Below are 18,035 nucleotides of genomic sequence, written 5' to 3' on the forward strand. Positions count from 1 at the left end.
ATGACAAGAAGCAGAAGAAAGTCAGTTGCCAAACACTGGATGTACTATGTTACTTGCTGACATATCACTCTTTCTCTTATCCATGTTAAAAGAACTAAACAACTGTGAATAAACTTCCACTTCCAATAATCTATTTCGATTAAATCTTTTTTTTTCTTCTTTTCTACAACCAATGAAATGCTACACACTACTGCAAGATGTTTTACCACAATAGAGTAACACAGTGCTTTGAAAACAGTCCATTGCTGTTGATCTGCTGTGTTAACATTCAACAAGGGGCTTCTAATTCTGAATGTAGGATGGAGGTCTCCGATGGACCGCTGGAGGAGGAATCCCCCCCTCTTCCTGGCCAATGAGCTGGGACGCCATGCAGACACATGGGCCTCCCCAAAATAACCTGCGACTACCGCACTGACAAATGTGGCTACTTGTACTGGTGACATGTTCCCCTAGCTACTCGGCTCCATATTTTCCCGTAAACTCCAAGGTGAACTGTGTACACTAAAACCGGGAAAGCTGGGCAGCTGCCTGTGTCCAAGATTTCCCCAGGTGGCAGCCGCCGGAAGACCGGAATCTCCCTCTATGAGCACAGGTGCACTCTGAGGATTTACCAGTCCTTCACAGGGGCCAGCTGGGTTTATTCTGAAGGTAAAACACACCACCCCCTAATTTAATTGTTGTTCAGTATGCTGTTGACTGGCATCTGCCTCATCCTGTAGACATTTAGACTCAGAAAATCTCCGAGCTATTTTGGTTTAAATGTTAAATTAAATGATCATAACCTGCCTGGGTGTGTGGGCCCGTTCACCTCTGCAGGCTGTGAATGTTTGTTCTCAGCAGTGTCCCTTTTTTGATGATTATGGTTCTGTTTGAGTCATTTGATTAATGATTGTTGTGGCTGATCAAAATCATGACTACAAGGGCACAGAATGAGGGGAACGGCTTTTTTTGTGTGTGTGATTTTCTTCTTGTAAACTGACCCTTTGCTATTATTAGAGATGACTCGGTGGGCTTGGAGCCTGTTTGCAAAGGATTCATGTACACAACAGCTGCAGCTTCAGGTCTGCTGGAAGGGCATTGCTGCCTCTTAATTGCACTGATTTGAGTGTCAGTAGCATATGTGTACCCTATCGTCTGTCTGTATTCAATAACTTGCTCATGCCTTGTGTCAAAATTGTGCAAAGTCTAAACGTCCTTTAAGTGTTGGTCTGAGTTGGAAGCCTGCCTGTATCCCGTCGGTGCATGAACCCGAGATCCTGTCAAGGCTAGAGGAAGGCTGAAATTAGGCTAACATTAAAAAAATATCCTCTGCATTTAACTACAGTCTCTGTTCTCTGAATGTTCTATCTTTGCTCTAGATAGTTTACAAGTGTCACATTAATGTGAGTCATATCTAAGGTGCATATCGGTGTATGTTTTTATTAGCTCCTTACTGTATGTATTATACATCTGTCCAATGTGTTAAGGGATCAAAACAACATTTGATTAATTGACATCTGACCATTAGTCATTTCTCCTTCAGTTACTGTAGTCATTTAAAGGTCTGTTAGACATGTCAGGGACCTAAAGGGCCGTGTTTGTTTTATCCTTAAATGTAGGTATGCAAAATGTACGCAACTTTCATTATACTGTAATTGCGTATACTTCATATAACTTGTTACAGGGGCTGTAACTAATGATCAGGGGTTAACCTGCCGATTAGTTTCTCAATAACAAACCGTTTGTATTATAAAATATCAGACGTGGACGTCTTGCTTGAGGGTCCAAAAAACAGTTTAAAACAGCTTGTCACACCATATGTTTTTAGACCTATGTCTTATCGTCCATACAGCCACTGGTTTCAGTCATTTTAAGTGCAGTATGAAAATTAATTTGCAGGGATAATGTGGATCCATTACAGTAAACATTTAGGTAACTTTTATTTTTTGTCAGTTATATTTTTGCTGAGTCGTATTGCAGTGAAAATGGACTGTTGGGGGAAATCATTCTAAAAACCCTTGTGATGGATAATAGTCAGCACTAAATTGAGAAGTCTTTTTTCAAAAAAATACTTGCGTGTGTAATGTAATTGAATATTTTGGGGATATTTCCACAGCATGCAGGAGAACAACATTGACCAGCCGTCGTCATTGTCTCAGTTCTTACGAGAGAGCTACCTGGCAGAGGCAAGAGCCCAGCAGCGCCACAGCGAGATGAGCCGCTCGGACGCTTCTTCCTCACGCCTTCAGATCTACAGGTCACTCAAAGGCAAGGCTGAAGACTCTGTGGGCCACAGTGATCCCCAATTCCCAGACCTCTCGGCCTTCCTCAGCCAGGAGGAGCTGGATAAGAGTGTGAACCTGGCCCGCCAGGCCATCGGACATGAGCCTCGGGAAGAGAGGGCTGAGGTCATGGCCTCTGTCAAACCATCAACCCCCTCCAACATCTCCTCAGTCTCTTCCTCCAAACCCCCATCTGTTCCCTTTGCTAACCCCTCTCCTGCTCTTTTTGCCACCCCCTCCACAGTGCCCTTCAGCCAGGCAGCCCCTGAACTCCAAGAACTGCTAGCAACACACACAACAACACTCGCATCGGACGGAAAGATGGACAAAGCATCCTCACGGCAAGAAAACACAAGAGACTCCAGTGAGGGATTCAACGACTTTGAAAGGTCGGCGAGGAATGCCCCGTATGGTCCAGAGACCCAGTCCAAGAAGGAGTTCCTCAACAAGGCAGCAGACTTCATTGAGGAGCTCTCCGCTCTTTTCAAGGCCAACAGCTCCAAACGGGTACGACCGAGAGGGTGCAAATCCCACAGGACAAGGAACCAGAACAAGAGCCAGAACGATGGGACAGCGTATCCCCTCGGCCCAGACAACAGGGAGCGCTCTGCCATGCCTGTGGACGTGGAGAAGGAGAGACACCCTGCAGTAAGCCACCAACCACAGGCCCAGCTGGACTCTGGGATTGGGCATGTGGGGTTTCAGGACAGTAGGATTACTGAGCAGCAGTACGACTGTGTTTCCCAGGAGGCGGAGGAGGAGGCTGAAAGCTGTGCCCTGACAGACACTCCATACCCAGCAGAGCCTGCGTGTGAGCCTCCTTGTTTCATCCAGAAACTGAAAAGCAGGGAGGTTCCAGAGGGCAGCAAGGTCCAATTGGACTGCGTTGTAAGAGGACTCCCTGTGCCTGAAGTCCGGTAAGGCAACGTGTACTGATAATTGTTTATTTCTTAGTTTGCAGGAGATACAGCAAGACTTTCTACTTCCATGCTCTTTCAAAATGAGTCTACATTTGTCTCAATGAAATAAATGCAGAAAAGCCAAAGTGCTGGGAAGGGGTCAGTTTAGATTTCCCAGTGTACTTAAAGATCTAGATCCATCCGGATTTGCATTATGTTTGGGGAAGATTTTAGCAAAGGAATCCCAGCAAGGAATGGTGACATAACATGGCTTTTACTCCGCGATGGACTGTAACTAGTAAGTAAGCAGTAAAAGTAAATTTACTCAAGTTCTGTAATTCATTATAAATTTGGGGTATTTGTACTTTATGTATTTCCATTTTATGTCTCTTTGTACTTCTACTTCACAACATTTCAGAGAAGATTGTTGTACTGCTTACTCCACTGCATGCATTTGATAGCTTTAGGTACTAGTTACTTTACATAAGATTTTACAAACAAAACATATGATGATCTTTGAATTTATAATGAATATTTATCCAAAAGTATGTAACAAGTCTACTAACTAAAAAATAACTTCAATAGTAAAACAAAAACATATTAATACATCAGTAATCTTTATCCAATCATATGACATCTAATAGTTAAACATTCACAGTGCTATTTTTTTAATTAATACTTCAATTGTTAAAACTGAGGGCACATTTTGCTCCTAATGTTACTCATATCACTCATACTATTACTTAAGGAATATTTTCAACACAGTACTTTAATTTCTAATGGAGTCCTTATTTTTCACACTATTGCTACTTTTACAAAATTCAGCCTCGGTGCAGAATAACAGCCTCTAGAGCCAGTCCCACAATGAGCTTTCCTCAGGAGGAGAGGGGGGGCAAGGTGGAGGCTGGGAAAGCGTTGCCTGTTTGAAAGCCATAATGTCTCTCTCTCACGGGTGGGCTAAATTCTCTTGGCGGGCAAGGCAGAGTAAAGGGAGGTAACCTTGCCCCTTATGACCTCATAAAGAGCAAGATTCCAGATCGGGCAATCTGAGCTTTCCTTTTCTCAAAGGCAGAACAGGATACCAAGGGCTCGGTTTACATCTATCACCATTTCTAGCCACTGGGGGACCATAGGCAGGCTGAGGGAACTCCTATTAATGTTAAAAAAAAATAAAGTGAAATTGTCATGCCATGGGACCTTTAATGCTTGACATAGAATATGCACTCTGCTAATATGTAACAAGAAATTGTGCCAACTGTGCCAAAGATATGTTTGAGGTAATGACAGTGTTACTGTCAGTCTGCCTACCACAACAGAAAAGGTTGTTTTAACTGTAAAATGTCCCACTCGGCATTTATCTTCATCCGTATTCTTAAATAACCAAATGAAGGCATCTAGAAAAAAGTTGTGTGTTTCTTATGCATTTATGTTCACATATACAGGATATATTGGCCAACGTTTTGTTATTAGAGTTTATAACCCTCAAATATTCATATGTGTATCCATCAGCCTCAAACATGTATCAGTGTCATTCAGTATCTAGTGTGTTACATTGTGTTAAAGATGGAGCCATGTCTGTGTCAGTGTGTGTGTCAGTTTGGGAGTCAGTGTGTGTGTCAGGGTTATGTCAGGGACAAATGATAATCACATATGGCTTTCTATCATTCTTAAGGAGAATATCATCAGATTGTAACGAGGGTGGCCATTTAAAGTCGAAATGGACCGTAGAAGGAGAGGCATTTCCACCCCTCATTTTATTCAATTAACTGCCTTCCGATCAGAGGAAAGCAGAATTTGCTGTGAGGACTAACACGATGGTACTTACAAATTTACATGCTTGTGTTTAGCTTTCTTTGTGACACTTTTGTTAGATATGTTTTAAAACCCCGGCTGGACACCCAGGACAGCAAAGCCTTGAATCTAAGTGAAGCTGAGGTTTTAGACTTTAGGGGGCATGGGCTTGTTGGTCCGACTGAACATTGTTGAGCCACTAACATAAACGTGTCCATGAAGAATGTAGCTCTCTGCCATTTTTAGACTGGACTGGCACTGAGAGTTGTAGTCACATCCGATAATGGAACCTACTGAGCTGTTGACAGAAGCATGAAGAGTTGGGTAAGATGATTCATACCGTTATAGCTTCACCATATCTTTATATGGTTTGTTTGTTTGGTCTCAGTGTCTTACAGAAGTCTGAAGATTTGAGTTCTGTTTCAGTGATTTCTACTTATAGATTATTCAATATTATTAACAGAAGACTTTTTCATTGACTTTAATGGGATGTTTGTGCTTGTTTCTCCTGCAACTACTGGGTTAGGAGTATGCCTTTAGGAGTCAAAATAGAGTTGTCAGGTTTATCTTTCCCCTCAGTTTGCAGTGGTGTAGTGTCTCTGGGTGGGTCAGGTTGTAGCATTGTGTGTATACTGAGTCTATGTTTAGCATTATGAGTATTTGATTGGGTCAGCCAGTCCGAGCTCCCAGGCTCCAGAGGGAATCTCCTCTCTGATTCTGAAGTCAAAAGGTAAAACAACCCTGACAGGTGCAGAGAGAGCGGGGCCTTTGCCTCACAGATCAGCCACCTCCTCTACTACTCATGCTTTCAATTTAGACTCTTACTCATTAGAAATGACACAGCCTTGTTTCAGGCAGAACGTTGACAGCACATTCCAGCAAGTGTATCGGGTAAAGATCTTCAGTGTAGCTTCGTGCTTTCACTGGAAACTACACCAGGATTTTGTTTTAAAATGCCAAAGGCTTAAATGAATTCTTTTCCATAGATATTTGAGAAGCAATGGGGTGCTTAGTTTGAGTTTTGAGTAATGAGTTTTTGTGTAAACTGCTTTTTGGAACACTTTATGAATTGAAGAGTTGGGGACATATTCAGCTAATAGTGTAATTAGCTGCATATGTATTTGAAAGAAAGTGTTATGTGTTCCATGAGCTTGGTGAAAGCAGTAGTGAGATTTATGATTGTATGGTGAAGTTCTGCCAGAGAGCAACACATCACTTTATCCCCGTATGTTTGTTGGTTGGATTTTTATAAAGCTTCAAGACCTCATCTGCTCAAAATAGATGTGCATTGACGTAGAGGCGGCTGCAAGTGTTGCTTGGCAGGACAGAAAAAAAAATATAGGATTACTCTCTCTCTCTGTCTCTCTCTCTCTCTCTCTCTCTCTCTCTCTCTCTCTCTCTCTCTCTCTCTGTCTCTCTCTCTCTCTCTCTCTCTCTCTCTACAATGAATAAATAGACTGTTGACAACTGCAACTCTAATGTACTGGATGCAACCAATGTCTGGTATGTAATATTAGCCAGGGTGGATGTTTTTCTTTCTTAATATGATTTATGCCCATTTATTTATAAATTTGACCGCATAAAATCATAGATTACAATATTGATTATTGGCTATAGGGCGCTGACCTAATGTAAGGGGACCTTGATGCATTTCATCTCCCCGTTTTTCCATTCAATAATAGAGGTGACAAAAAATATTAGATTTGATAGTAAAGTTCCTACATTAATTGTTGTGTGCTCCTCATCTTCATAACATCAACAGTGCATTGAAGCGGCCTCCAAACTGGCACGCTGACATGGCTTCGTGTCTACAGTGAAAGGGATAGGGCTCGCTCATCAAAACATTTTTGTCTTGGCCTGCAGAACTCTACCAACTGGCACCAAGCCAGGGGCACTATTAGGGAAATGGGAAAGACATCCCGTGATACCAGCCTCATAGAAATGGTGTCAGAAGGTTAATAGAAGGAAAAAGACTACTGAATAATGAAGCATCGGCGGGAGAGTCTTGGAATATCCTACTCCTACAATATTTAAGTCACATAACAGTACTATCACTAAAGTGGAAATAGAAGTAGATCACTTGCTGAAACTAAATATTAAGTAATGTCAAAGACAAGTGACAAATGAATATGAAATTGTGTGAATTAGAAACTTTGGCCTTCAGTGACAGTTCCATTAACACACTGTGTGTAACCTTAAGGTCATAACAAATGTATATCATTCCTTATAGAAATATTTGCAAAATGTCAAATCATGTATTGTTCACATCATTGTTTACTTAGAATTCTTTTTACTGCCGCCCACAAACGCTTACATGAGAGACTCACTCATGAAGATATCACACCATAGTGCTACTATTGGTCAAAAACTCCATATGGTACCTTTTAAAGCTAATATAATGTAATCATTACAAAGGTGATTTCCTCCAACATATTTGCATGTCGAACATGCTTTAATTAATAACAGGAAATCAATGAAAATATAATTTTAGAAAATACAAGCACTGGAAGAAGATTACAATGCTAAGGTGTCCTGAGCAATGTGATGAATATGTTTGATGCTAGGTGGTTCTGTGAGGGCAAGGAGCTGGAGAACAGCCCTGACATTCAGATCATCACCAACGGCGAGCTGCACTCCCTGATCATCGCAGAGGCCTTCGAGGAAGATACTGGACGCTACTCTTGCTTCGCATCTAATTTCTATGGCACTGACTCCACGTCAGCTGAGATCTATGTCGAAGGTGATTCTTGTGTTTCTTCGTTATTGACACTTTTACAGTTCAGGGAAACACTGTTAGTCATTTTTTTTTTTTAAATCAAACCGACAGGTGCCTCCTCTTCGGATTCTGATGGGGAACAGCACATTGAACATGTAGCCCAGTGAGTTTCTACAGTATTGTCATTAAGAGCCACGTCCAAAAATAACTTATATGAATCTTAAGCAACCTTATTGCAACACTAAATTACTTTCTTACTTCTGTGATTTTCAAAGGTTGCAGAGGAAATCTTTACCTCCAACATCGAGCCAAACTCTCTCTGGAGAAGAGGAAGACTCTCCGTCACCCCTACCTGCAGCAGCCACCGAGGAGCCAGCGGATAAGCTCTCTGCATCGACTAACCAAATAATCCCAGATCCTCTTCTACTTGCCCGGACATTAGCCACCATACTTCCAGCCCCTGAGCCCTCTCAAACATCCGTGGCATCCACAGCACCCCCTGCTCAGGAGGAGGCAACAGTGTCACCTGTGCAGGTGTTTCCTACGTTAACACCAGGCGATACAGAACTTTCAGAAGCCCGGGAGGTGTCAACATCTGTCACATCCACTCTGCTTCCGGTGCAGACAGCTGCAGCCATAGCTACATCACTGCCTCTAAACTCAGTGGTCTCCTCTGCGCTGCCTGTCCTGTCAGCCCCAACACAAACACCCCAACCCGAGGTAGATGAGCGTAAACACTGCCTTCCTCTATAATTGTTGTTCAACATTATATTTTTGGGGGGTTAGGCTTAATTAACATGCCCCCCGTGTGTTTTGTATCTTCAGAGTCAAACCTCCAACCACAACTATCCGGACTATCCACAAGGGTTGAACGGCCAACCTATCATGGCTGCCCCTGTATTCACAAAGGTAATCGTCATTTTCAAAAGGATGCATACTGCTGCTGTCGATTATGCGCGCACAAACGCCCACATAAGCACACACGCACACGCACACACACACACACACACACACACACACACACACACACACACACACACACACACACACACACACATACACACACACACACACACACACCCTCACACACCCTCACACACTCACTCACACACACACACACACACACACTCTCTTGTCTTTTGTCTAACCAGAGCCTGCAAGACCTCCTTGTGTCAGAAGGCCAGCTGGTGGTGCTAGAGTGCCGCGTGAAAGGGGTGCCATCACCTCAAGTGGACTGGTCCAGAGAGGGAAAAATCATTGAGGACTCTCCTGATTTCAGGATCCTGCAGAAAAGTAAGCTCTACTGTTGCACCACCTTTTGTTCTATTATCGAAATTGCAAATGTGCTTTATGTATTTATTTATTTTGAGAGCGTTGTGACTTTAGTACATGTGCTGCAGCCAGATTTGAACTGCCTTGTTTCATAAAGAATAGAAGTTCTTAGAAAAATGAATCAAAGAAGATTGTAAGACTTAATTGTATACTTTGTAGCCATAAAATTAAACACAGTTTTTTAACGTTTACCATTTCCTTCAAAAGCCTGTTAGTGTACTGTAGTATGTCCACTGAGAATATTTCCTGAGACCAAAACAAATGAAATCAATTTTAATGAAATCTTATTCAAATGTGGGAAATTTTAATAAACCCCAAAAAGCTGAAAAATGTTGCTATTGCTGTAAAAGATTTACAGGTTATGTATGTGTTTACATGCATAAATGTATATGCTTTAAATACTGTAAATGGTATCATCTTAGAAAACAAAGTGTTGAAATATCAAATTCAACATCATATACAGTCCGAAATATATTTCTGAAAGGAAATTTTAAAAATGACAAATAAAAGTGATGTTGCAGCAACTGATTGTCTGACTGCTTTAAAGCCCCAGATCTCTAGCGGAATCAGGAACATTATAAAGAAGCATCAGTCAAACACATGCTACATGCTGTTGTGTGTACATATTCATCTGCTGAAGTGTTTATAGTCCTTGGCGAAGGCTTCTGCCCTTCTTCTGTACATAAGCCAGAGCTGCTTTTCCCTGACTCTGGACCATATAAGGTAGTCTCTCATCCTGTATCAAACCACAATGGCAGATCACTTCAACCGGCCTTGGCTGCAGATAGACTCTCAGCCCCAAACTTCACTGCTGCATCTGAAACACAAGTCATGTATCTTTCCTCTGTATATTAAGTTGAGAAGTTAATACGCAGTCAAACCAAACCGACTTTATCATGTGAGTATCACTTTGTTTTTACCTCTAGAGGAAATATGCACTCTGGTCATTGCTGAGGTCTTTCCTGAAGATTCGGGGATGTTTACTTGCACAGCAAGCAACATGTATGGAACCGTGTCCAGCACTGCTACAATTAGGGTCAAAGGTAACGCTGCTTATTCACTTTCATCATGTATTCTTGGGAATGTACATGGAAAATATTCAAATCTTTCTCACATCAGGCAATGGCAGCAACAGCCACCACGTGAGGCCTTTCAGCAGTTTGACAGTGGAGCCCAATCGAATCCAAGAACCTTCATCAGCTCCCACTGTGAACCCCCAACCGGGGGTTACTGTGACCAGCAGCGTCAAGCCCCACTCCAGCACCATTCGCCTAGAGCCGCTCGTCTCTAGCACCTTACGCTTGGACCCCTTGAACACCAGCACCCTCCGTCTGGACCCAAATGGCTCCAGCATGTTGCGTCCAGACCCCCTCCGCACCAGTCTACCAAGTCTGGTACCCTCCAGCCTGAGCATCAGCAGCTCCTGCTTCAATTCTAGCAGCACCAGCTCCCCGACCTTAGATCCTATCTACCTCCACCAGAACTCTTCTGGATCCAGTGGAGCACGTCTAGAACCACCAAGCGGCACACAGGTGCTCTCATACCCAAAACCCTTCACTTCTCAACTTGTGGTTGTGACTTCAGCTGAGCAGACAATGTCCACACCTTCAATGGCATCGCCCGACACAAGCCCAAAAGTTAAGAGCACCCCAAACCATCAGAATGGGAGTCTCATTGTGGTGCCTCTCCCTGATCCTCCTCCTAACTCCTGCCTAAAAACAGGCGCCCAAACAAACCACAAAGTGTCACGCATCGGCTCCAGAGTCGGCTTGCGTGTGCACTTCAAACTGCCTGAGGATGAGGAGGATGTACAAAGTGACGCTTCCAGTCAATTTGATGAAGACCCCAGCATGGCAGTCAACAAAGAACCACCACCAGTGCTGGCTAAACCTAAACTGTAAGTAGAGCAAATGCAAAAACTAGATTAACCGGATGAGTTTCAGAAATGTCACAGTTGCTAACAAGGCTGCCAGAATGGTCTACAACAGTGTAGTATAAGGAAAAGAGAGATTGTAGATGGGTTATCTAAACTCTGGCCGTATTCAGAGGTGGGAGGTTCCTCCTTCTCTGGCTCAAGCAGCTGTGATCATTTGCAGTTCATAAATGAATGTGATGCAGACTTGAAATGTGGACCTTCCGGCTTTCTAAAACAAAGGATGGCATTTTCTATTTGTAAGTGTACCTTTTATGTGTTTTATGTCTATCTAATATTTCAGACAACACTGTAAATGAAATCTTGTATGGTTTAATGAGCTGTTTGTACGTTTGATAGGCTTAAAACACAAATTAACATGATCATTTGTCCTGTATGTTTTTAATCAATCTGAGTTTGCAGGAATGTGGTGATAAATTTAAAGAGAGTGTCTTGTTTAGAATGAGAGCTGAAAGGATCTAGAGCGTAGACAGGGTTTTGTTTACAGGCTACTTGTAGGTAGCCCATAAAAGGGCAGAGTATTCTTCATGCTGACTTTGACTTCTTCCAGCTGGGATTTACTTAATTTATGAGAGCAGAGCACTGAGCCGCTCTCATTTTCACCATGTATAGTGTCATTTTTTTGGTTTGGCTTTAACTTTAGTTTTGCTTTGATCAACAGGGACCCAGCCCAGCTCCAGCTTCTGCACAACCAGGTCCTCATGGAGCAGCAGCAGGACCCTGAGCCTCAGACTCAAACCCACACCCACACCCAGCCCCAGCCCCAGCCCCAGCCCCAGCCCCATCCCCAGTTCCAGTCCCAGTCCCAGCCACAGCCACAGCCCCAATTCCAGCCACAGCCCCAATTCCAGGCCCAGATCAGGCCTGAGGTCCAAAGTACCAATGAAGCGCCGCTGTGGTCACCCAGAATACAACGTGAACCCCTCCCCCCACCGTTCCAGCCCTACCTGAACACCACGGCGCCCCTGCGGCAAACGGCCCCCTCTGCACCCCCAATGACCAACGCTCCCCTTGCTCCCTCTCTGAGTTCAGCTCCAGCTCTCAACGCCGTCTTTTCACCTCGTCTTAACACTTCTCCTTTGAGCTTGTCTTCTTCGATTCCTCAGCTAAAGACTTCCTCCCTGGTGACCTCCCCTCCACCTGACCCACAGCTGAAAACAGCTCCTCCTCTTAGTATAGCTCCTGTAACCCAGATGAACACCATCCATGCCTCCCATCTCAACCTGTCCCCTGCAGCTCTGGCCAGGACTGCACCTACACCCCAATTTTACTCTCCACCCGCACCAAAACTTAGCACAGCCCTTGCAGATCCAACCTCAGCCTCACAGCAGATCACATCTCCTGCTCCTCTGCTGAGAAGCACCCACGCCTCCCTCATGAACCTTACCGCCACCTCCCACACCTTCAACTACACCCGGCCTAAAGAGTTCATAGCTGCGCAGGCCTTCTCGCCAGTCAGGAGTCTTTCCCCAACCGAATCCCCAGTCCCTCTGCTCCAAGAGTTGGCCGCTGAGCTCCACTCCTCTGCAGCCAGCTCTCCTACTCTCCCACCATTCTCCCCGCCACCCAGGACCTTCCCAACCAGGGTGCTTAAGTCTCCCACCAGCCCTCCTTCCCTCGTGTCCTCTCCCACACTGGTGTCCGCGCCATTCCTGAACAGCATGTGCGCCATTCGAGCCCAGTCGCCTCCCCAGGCCTCCTCTCCCACCTCCAGCAGCTCCACGCCCAGCCCCATTCAAAACCCGGTGGCGTTCCTAAGCTCTGTCCTGCCGTCCCTGACCCCGAGTCAGCCCACCAACTCAATGGGCCTGCCCAAGGGAGCTCCTTTAAGGTACGCCCACTCCGACGGACTACAAGGCTCATGAGATTACTGAACTGTCACATACTCTAATACATTTTTTCCCTTCTGTATGTTCAGGCTAAAAAAGAACGTACCAAAGGCGCGCCTCCCGTCAACTGAAGACGTTCGAGGAAGCAGAGAAATTCTCCTCCAAGACATTGAAAAAAAGCTTCGCTGGAAAGATGATACTGCACAGTTTGCACATCAGCAGGTACTAAGTAGTCTCCAGCTGTGCAGCGCTCCTTGTTTTCTCCTTTTTGTGACTGCTTTCATCGCAGTGATGTAGTGGTGAATAGATATAATGATGCAAACTACTACTTGCATAAACAAAAAACATGTTCACAAAATAAAGCTCAGCCCAAAGGTGGGTCTGCTGGATTCTTTAAATATGAAGTGGATTTGAGCCTCCATTGAATCCCTGCTCAGTTAGATATTAGACCAGTGTGTGAATACAAATGTCAATAAATGATGCGTTTGTTGACATGTAGGTATGTGATCACAAATCTTGAACTAACCAAGTTTACTGTATGTTAACCAATGATGATGTTCTCACTTGTCTCCAGGTTTTTATAATGTACTCCTTTTGAGATGAATACATAATTAGATATTTTAAAAAATATTTCAAAATGTAAAATGATAAAGGGACACAAAGCCAGTTCCGATTGACTCTGAGGCAATGAGGAACTCGCTTTGAATGAGCCGAGCATCAGCCAACCTTCCACCCCCAGTCGTTCCTTGCTTTTTGTTCATGTAGCTTAACAACATACACATGCCATTAACAATTAGCTTGTGCATTATTCCATGAGTATATGTTTGTGTGTACAGTATGTGTGTGTCTTCGTTGGTGTTCATCATCCATCCCTATCCTCTCATAGAAGCTGAGTAATGAGGGGGAAACAGTGAGCAGACCCCCTGGACCAAACATTCCTGCTACTGTCATTAACTATGATGAGGTACAAGGATCTTCCGTCCCAAGCACTGCTTTGCTCGTATCTGTATAGGTCATTAAAATGTTTCAGACCGAGATTACGAAACGTTAGTGTCTAAATACCATGGTTAATTAATTTCTCTAATAAAGCAATTAACGCTTGAGTACTAATATGTAGCTTGCATTCAATAAGCTAATGCAATGTAACAACTGTACTGTATTCTCCAGTTTTTGGTTAACTTATTTGACATGATCCCCACTGAAGCTTGCAGCCCCTTTCTTCTGTTTGCATTTCAGATTTTCCCAAAAGACCAACATGACATAGACTTATTTTTCGCTACACTTCTGGAAAACAAAAATTTAAAAAAATGCATATTGTCCTTGCATTTCACATGTGTTAAGATTCTCCAGCTAGTTTTGTCTTTCAACTCGGCAGTTCATCTTCCTCTGTTCTCTGTTTTACCTTCAGCCCTATTTTGTTTGGTTGTCTGAGCACAATGCTTTACCAACCGGGAATAATACTGTCGGACAGATGCCACTGCATGGTCCTCAACACCGAATGGTTTAAAGTCACAATCTGTACCTCTTTCTTTAGACACTTGAGTTATAGTTTGTTACTTTAATACCACGGTACATGATAAATAGATGCACGTTGTCTTATGTTTCTGAGTATTGCATACCTCTCCAACAGCATTTGTTGCATATCTCAGTGTGTTAAAGATCCCATGACATGGTGCTCTTTGGATGGTTTTAAATAGACCTTATTGGTCCCCTAATACCATATCTGAAGTCTCTTTCCCAAAATTCAGCCTTGATGCAGAATTACAGCCACTAGAGCCAGTCCCATAATGAGATTTCCTTAGAATGTGCCATTTCTGAGCCTGGTGCTTTTGAGGAGGAAAGAGGGGGGGCAAGGTGGAGGCCAAGGGTGTGGCCTTAACCAACTGCCCCTTTGCTCGTTTGAAAGCCATGATGTCTCTCTCTCATGGGTGGGCCAAATTCTCTGGATGGGCCAAGCAGAGATAGGGGAGGTAACCTTGCCCCTTATGACCTCATAAGGAGCAAGAGTCCGGAACGACCCATCTGAGCTTTCATTTTCTCAAAGGCAGAGCAGGATACACAGGGCTTGGTTTACAACTATCGCCATTTCCAGCCACCAAGGGACCATAGGCAGGCTGGGGGAACACATATTAATGGTAAAAAAATCTCACAAAGTGAAATTTTCATGCCATGGGACCTTAAGTGTCGGTACAAGACAGATGTTATGAGATGTTGACTGTGGAGATTTATTTTATGTGGTGGTTGGTTATCCTATTTTTCTAGGAGTACAAGGTGTCCAATTTTGAGCAGAGATTAATGAGTGAGATCGAATTCCGTTTGGAGCGTACGCCGGTGGAGGAGTCGGACGATGAGGTGCAGCACGATGACGTCCCTACAGGAAGATGTATCGCACCCATATTTGACAAGAAGCTGAAGAACTTCAGAGCCATGGAAGGCGTGCCCGTCACTTTCTCATGTAAAGTAGTGGGAATCCCTTTTCCAAAGGTGAGAGGTCAACAACTCTGCTGCATAAATGAGAGCGTGATCTGTCACATTTATCCTCTACATCGGTGTCTCTCATCAGGTTTACTGGTTCAAGGATGGCAAGCAGGTCCTGAGGAAGAACATCCATTACAGGAAGATAAGAGAGGGGGATGGGACCTGTGCTCTACATATAGAGTCCACGACCAATGACGACGATGGCAACTACACCGTCATGGCAGCTAATCCACAGGTGATACTTCACACTTCCAGTTCTTGCTGTCAACGCCTTTTCTCCAGCTGCAAAATCTAATATTTGATGTTTAATGACCATCAGGGACGTATCAGCTGCTCGGGTCATTTGATAGTCCAAACGGGACCTCCCCGAAAGACACCCATTCACTCTCAGAGGTGAGCAGGACTGAGTGTGCAGTGTGATCTGCAGAGGTAAAAAGAATCCCTCTGCAGCATGAGGGACCAGCTAATTCTTGATTTTCCTCCCTGACAATAATGCTGTTTTGTGATCATGTGTACAGTGTCTAACTAAAATAGAAGGCGTCTTCGACAGTAATGATGCTAATAAATATCTAATGTGTACATCTCAAGAGCTAGTACTCAATGCTGAACTTCACTGGGTCCTCAGCAATACACCCGCCAAGTGTGAAGTTTATCAGATGAACGGTTATCAAGAAAATTGAGCGACCGAAAGACAGACGGACCCACTTTGTACACATAGATTATTATTGCGAGGCCACCACTAATAACTGTTACATCGCCAAACAGCATGCTTGGTACAGCTCGCTCTCCGTCGCTGGCTACAGTACTTAAAAGAACAGATGAAGAAAGAGAGATTGGTGATGTGACATTGTAGCCAACTCAAACATTCCGAGCATCAGAATGAACGCTAGCCAAAAATAGCCTGGTCCCAAATAGCTAGCTGTTAGGACATGATGCGTATACCCTAACATTGTTAGGAGACACAACTGTGTCATGGCAGGTGTATTGCGCAGGACTCAAAGAAGGTGTCAGGTGGATGTGCGGTTCTTAAGAAAGTTGCAAGCAGCAGTAATACCAAGGACCAAGGAATCATTCTAAACAGGCTCTGCACTAGACTGTAACAAAAGGCTAACATACACTATGAGAAAGATGTCATTGATTAATGCCAAAATGTGCGTTTGTGCCCCATAATGTGCTCTGCTCATGTTTTACAGGGTGCGAGCCCGCATACAGGAAGTTGAAAGTGAACAAACGGAAGAGCGTTTTTTTCGGCCTCACTTCCTCCAGGCTCCGGGGGACATGATGGGTCATGAGGGAAAACTGTGTAGACTAGACTGTAAGGTAGGCAGCTGGTCCTGGCATTTGATACGGACATATTGCAGTTTTACCCTTACCTTACTTTCAACGTTTGTTGTCTACCAGGTGAGCGGCCTCCCCAACCCAGAGCTGATGTGGTTGGTCAGCGGAAGGCCAATCTATCCAGACCTTTACCACAAGATGTTGGTGCGGGAGAATGGCATCCATTCTCTGGTCATTGATCCTCTGACCCAGAATGACGCCGGCACATACACGTGCATTGCAAGCAACAAAGCAGGGCAGAGCTCCTTTAGTCTAGAGCTGAATGTTGTGGGTAAGGACTGGATACAATTAATGGAAAGGAATGAATTAATAATATGCAAAACAATTAAATACTTTAGTGTGATGCCCCATGGCCTGTTTCAAAGTGCCAGTAATCCAAATTGTGTCCACTTTAGAGAAAGAGATGAAGCATCCTCCCCAGTTTCTGGAGAAGCTGCAGAACATGGGTATTCCTGAGGGGTCTCCAGTCAGGCTGGAGTGTCGGGTGGTGGGTATGCCCCCTCCAGTCATCTTCTGGAAGAAAGACAATGACACCATTCCTAAAACGAAGGACAGAATCAGGTCGGTAGGAGTTCTCAGCCTCTCTGTATAGCTGTTTCACTCCCAAGTATTGCAACTTAAAAGTTTCAAATGAATGAATTCTCCATGATCTGTTCATTTCAGCATGACCCATGATGCAACAGGATATGTGTGTCTCCTTATCCATCCAACAACAAAGGACGATGCTGGCTGGTACACAGTTTCAGCTAAAAACGAAGCTGGAATTGTATCCTGCACCTGCAGGCTTGATATCTATGGTGAATATTCTGTACATCTATGTAACTATTAGCTTTGTTAAGACATGTGGCACCTTTGTTTTAGCTTGTCACTCTAAGTAGTAATACTAGCTATCTGCTGCGCCTTCAGCACAGTGGCATCAGAGCATCCCTGCACCCATGAAAAAGGCTGCACGCACAGGCAGCCGCTATGCAGCTCTGACGGGCCAGGGCCTCGACATCAAGTCAGCTTTCCCCACGTCGGAGACCAACCCCATCCTGTTCTCCAGCTCCCCTCCTGAGGTCATGCTGGAGAGTGAGGAGCTGTGAAACGGCAGCAGGGGGACAGTCCGAGTTCCCCGGCACACACTAAGGCTTCCCTGAGGTCCAAACAGTAAAGGGATAAAAGGGGAAAAACGATCTGAGCCGATTGCCATGTGAATTGTGTGATGCTATTGAAGTGATACACTCAGAGTAGAATGGCAAAGAGTTATTGTGTTTAAAGGTCCCATGGCATAAACATTTCACTTTATGAGGTTTTTTAACATTAAAATGTGTTCCCCCAGCCTACCTATGAGGTCTTTTATGAGGTCATAAGGGGCAAGGTTACCTCCCCTTTCTCTGCTTTGCCCATCCAGAGAATTTGGCCCATGGCTTTCAAACAAGCAAAGTGGCTGCAGATCAAGGCCACACCCCCAGCCTC

At 44.2% G+C, this 18,035-nt stretch overlaps 1 protein-coding gene across 3 annotated transcripts; it reads left to right on the plus strand.

Moving 5' to 3' along the window:
- Nucleotides 1–376: 376 nt before the first annotated feature.
- Nucleotides 377–17,830, plus strand: mypn (myopalladin). Of its 3 annotated transcripts, XM_034898296.1 has the most exons (20): nt 378–648; nt 2,096–3,178; nt 7,516–7,691; nt 7,779–7,830; nt 7,943–8,387; nt 8,493–8,576; nt 8,819–8,960; nt 9,926–10,042; nt 10,119–10,896; nt 11,594–12,763; nt 12,851–12,983; nt 13,648–13,725; nt 15,024–15,245; nt 15,325–15,474; nt 15,559–15,632; nt 16,433–16,559; nt 16,641–16,848; nt 16,973–17,138; nt 17,241–17,374; nt 17,484–17,830. In XM_034898296.1, exons 2-20 carry the CDS (start codon nt 2,097–2,099, stop codon nt 17,660–17,662), a joined length of 5,517 nt encoding a protein of 1,838 aa, XP_034754187.1. In that variant the 5' UTR covers nt 378–648; nt 2,096; the 3' UTR covers nt 17,663–17,830. The 3 variants fall into 3 exon arrangements, with proteins under 3 accessions (XP_034754188.1, XP_034754187.1, XP_034754189.1); XM_034898297.1 differs by lacking the exon at nt 13,648–13,725 and having other exon boundaries at nt 377–648; XM_034898298.1 differs by lacking the exons at nt 378–648; nt 2,096–3,178; nt 7,516–7,691; ... (4 more) ...; nt 9,926–10,042; nt 10,119–10,896 and adding an exon at nt 11,080–11,171.
- Nucleotides 17,831–18,035: the final 205 nt, after the last annotated feature.

The sequence above is a fragment of the Etheostoma cragini genome, chromosome 17 (assembly GCF_013103735.1).
Source record: "Etheostoma cragini isolate CJK2018 chromosome 17, CSU_Ecrag_1.0, whole genome shotgun sequence".
NCBI classification, from domain to species: domain Eukaryota; kingdom Metazoa; phylum Chordata; class Actinopteri; order Perciformes; family Percidae; genus Etheostoma; species Etheostoma cragini.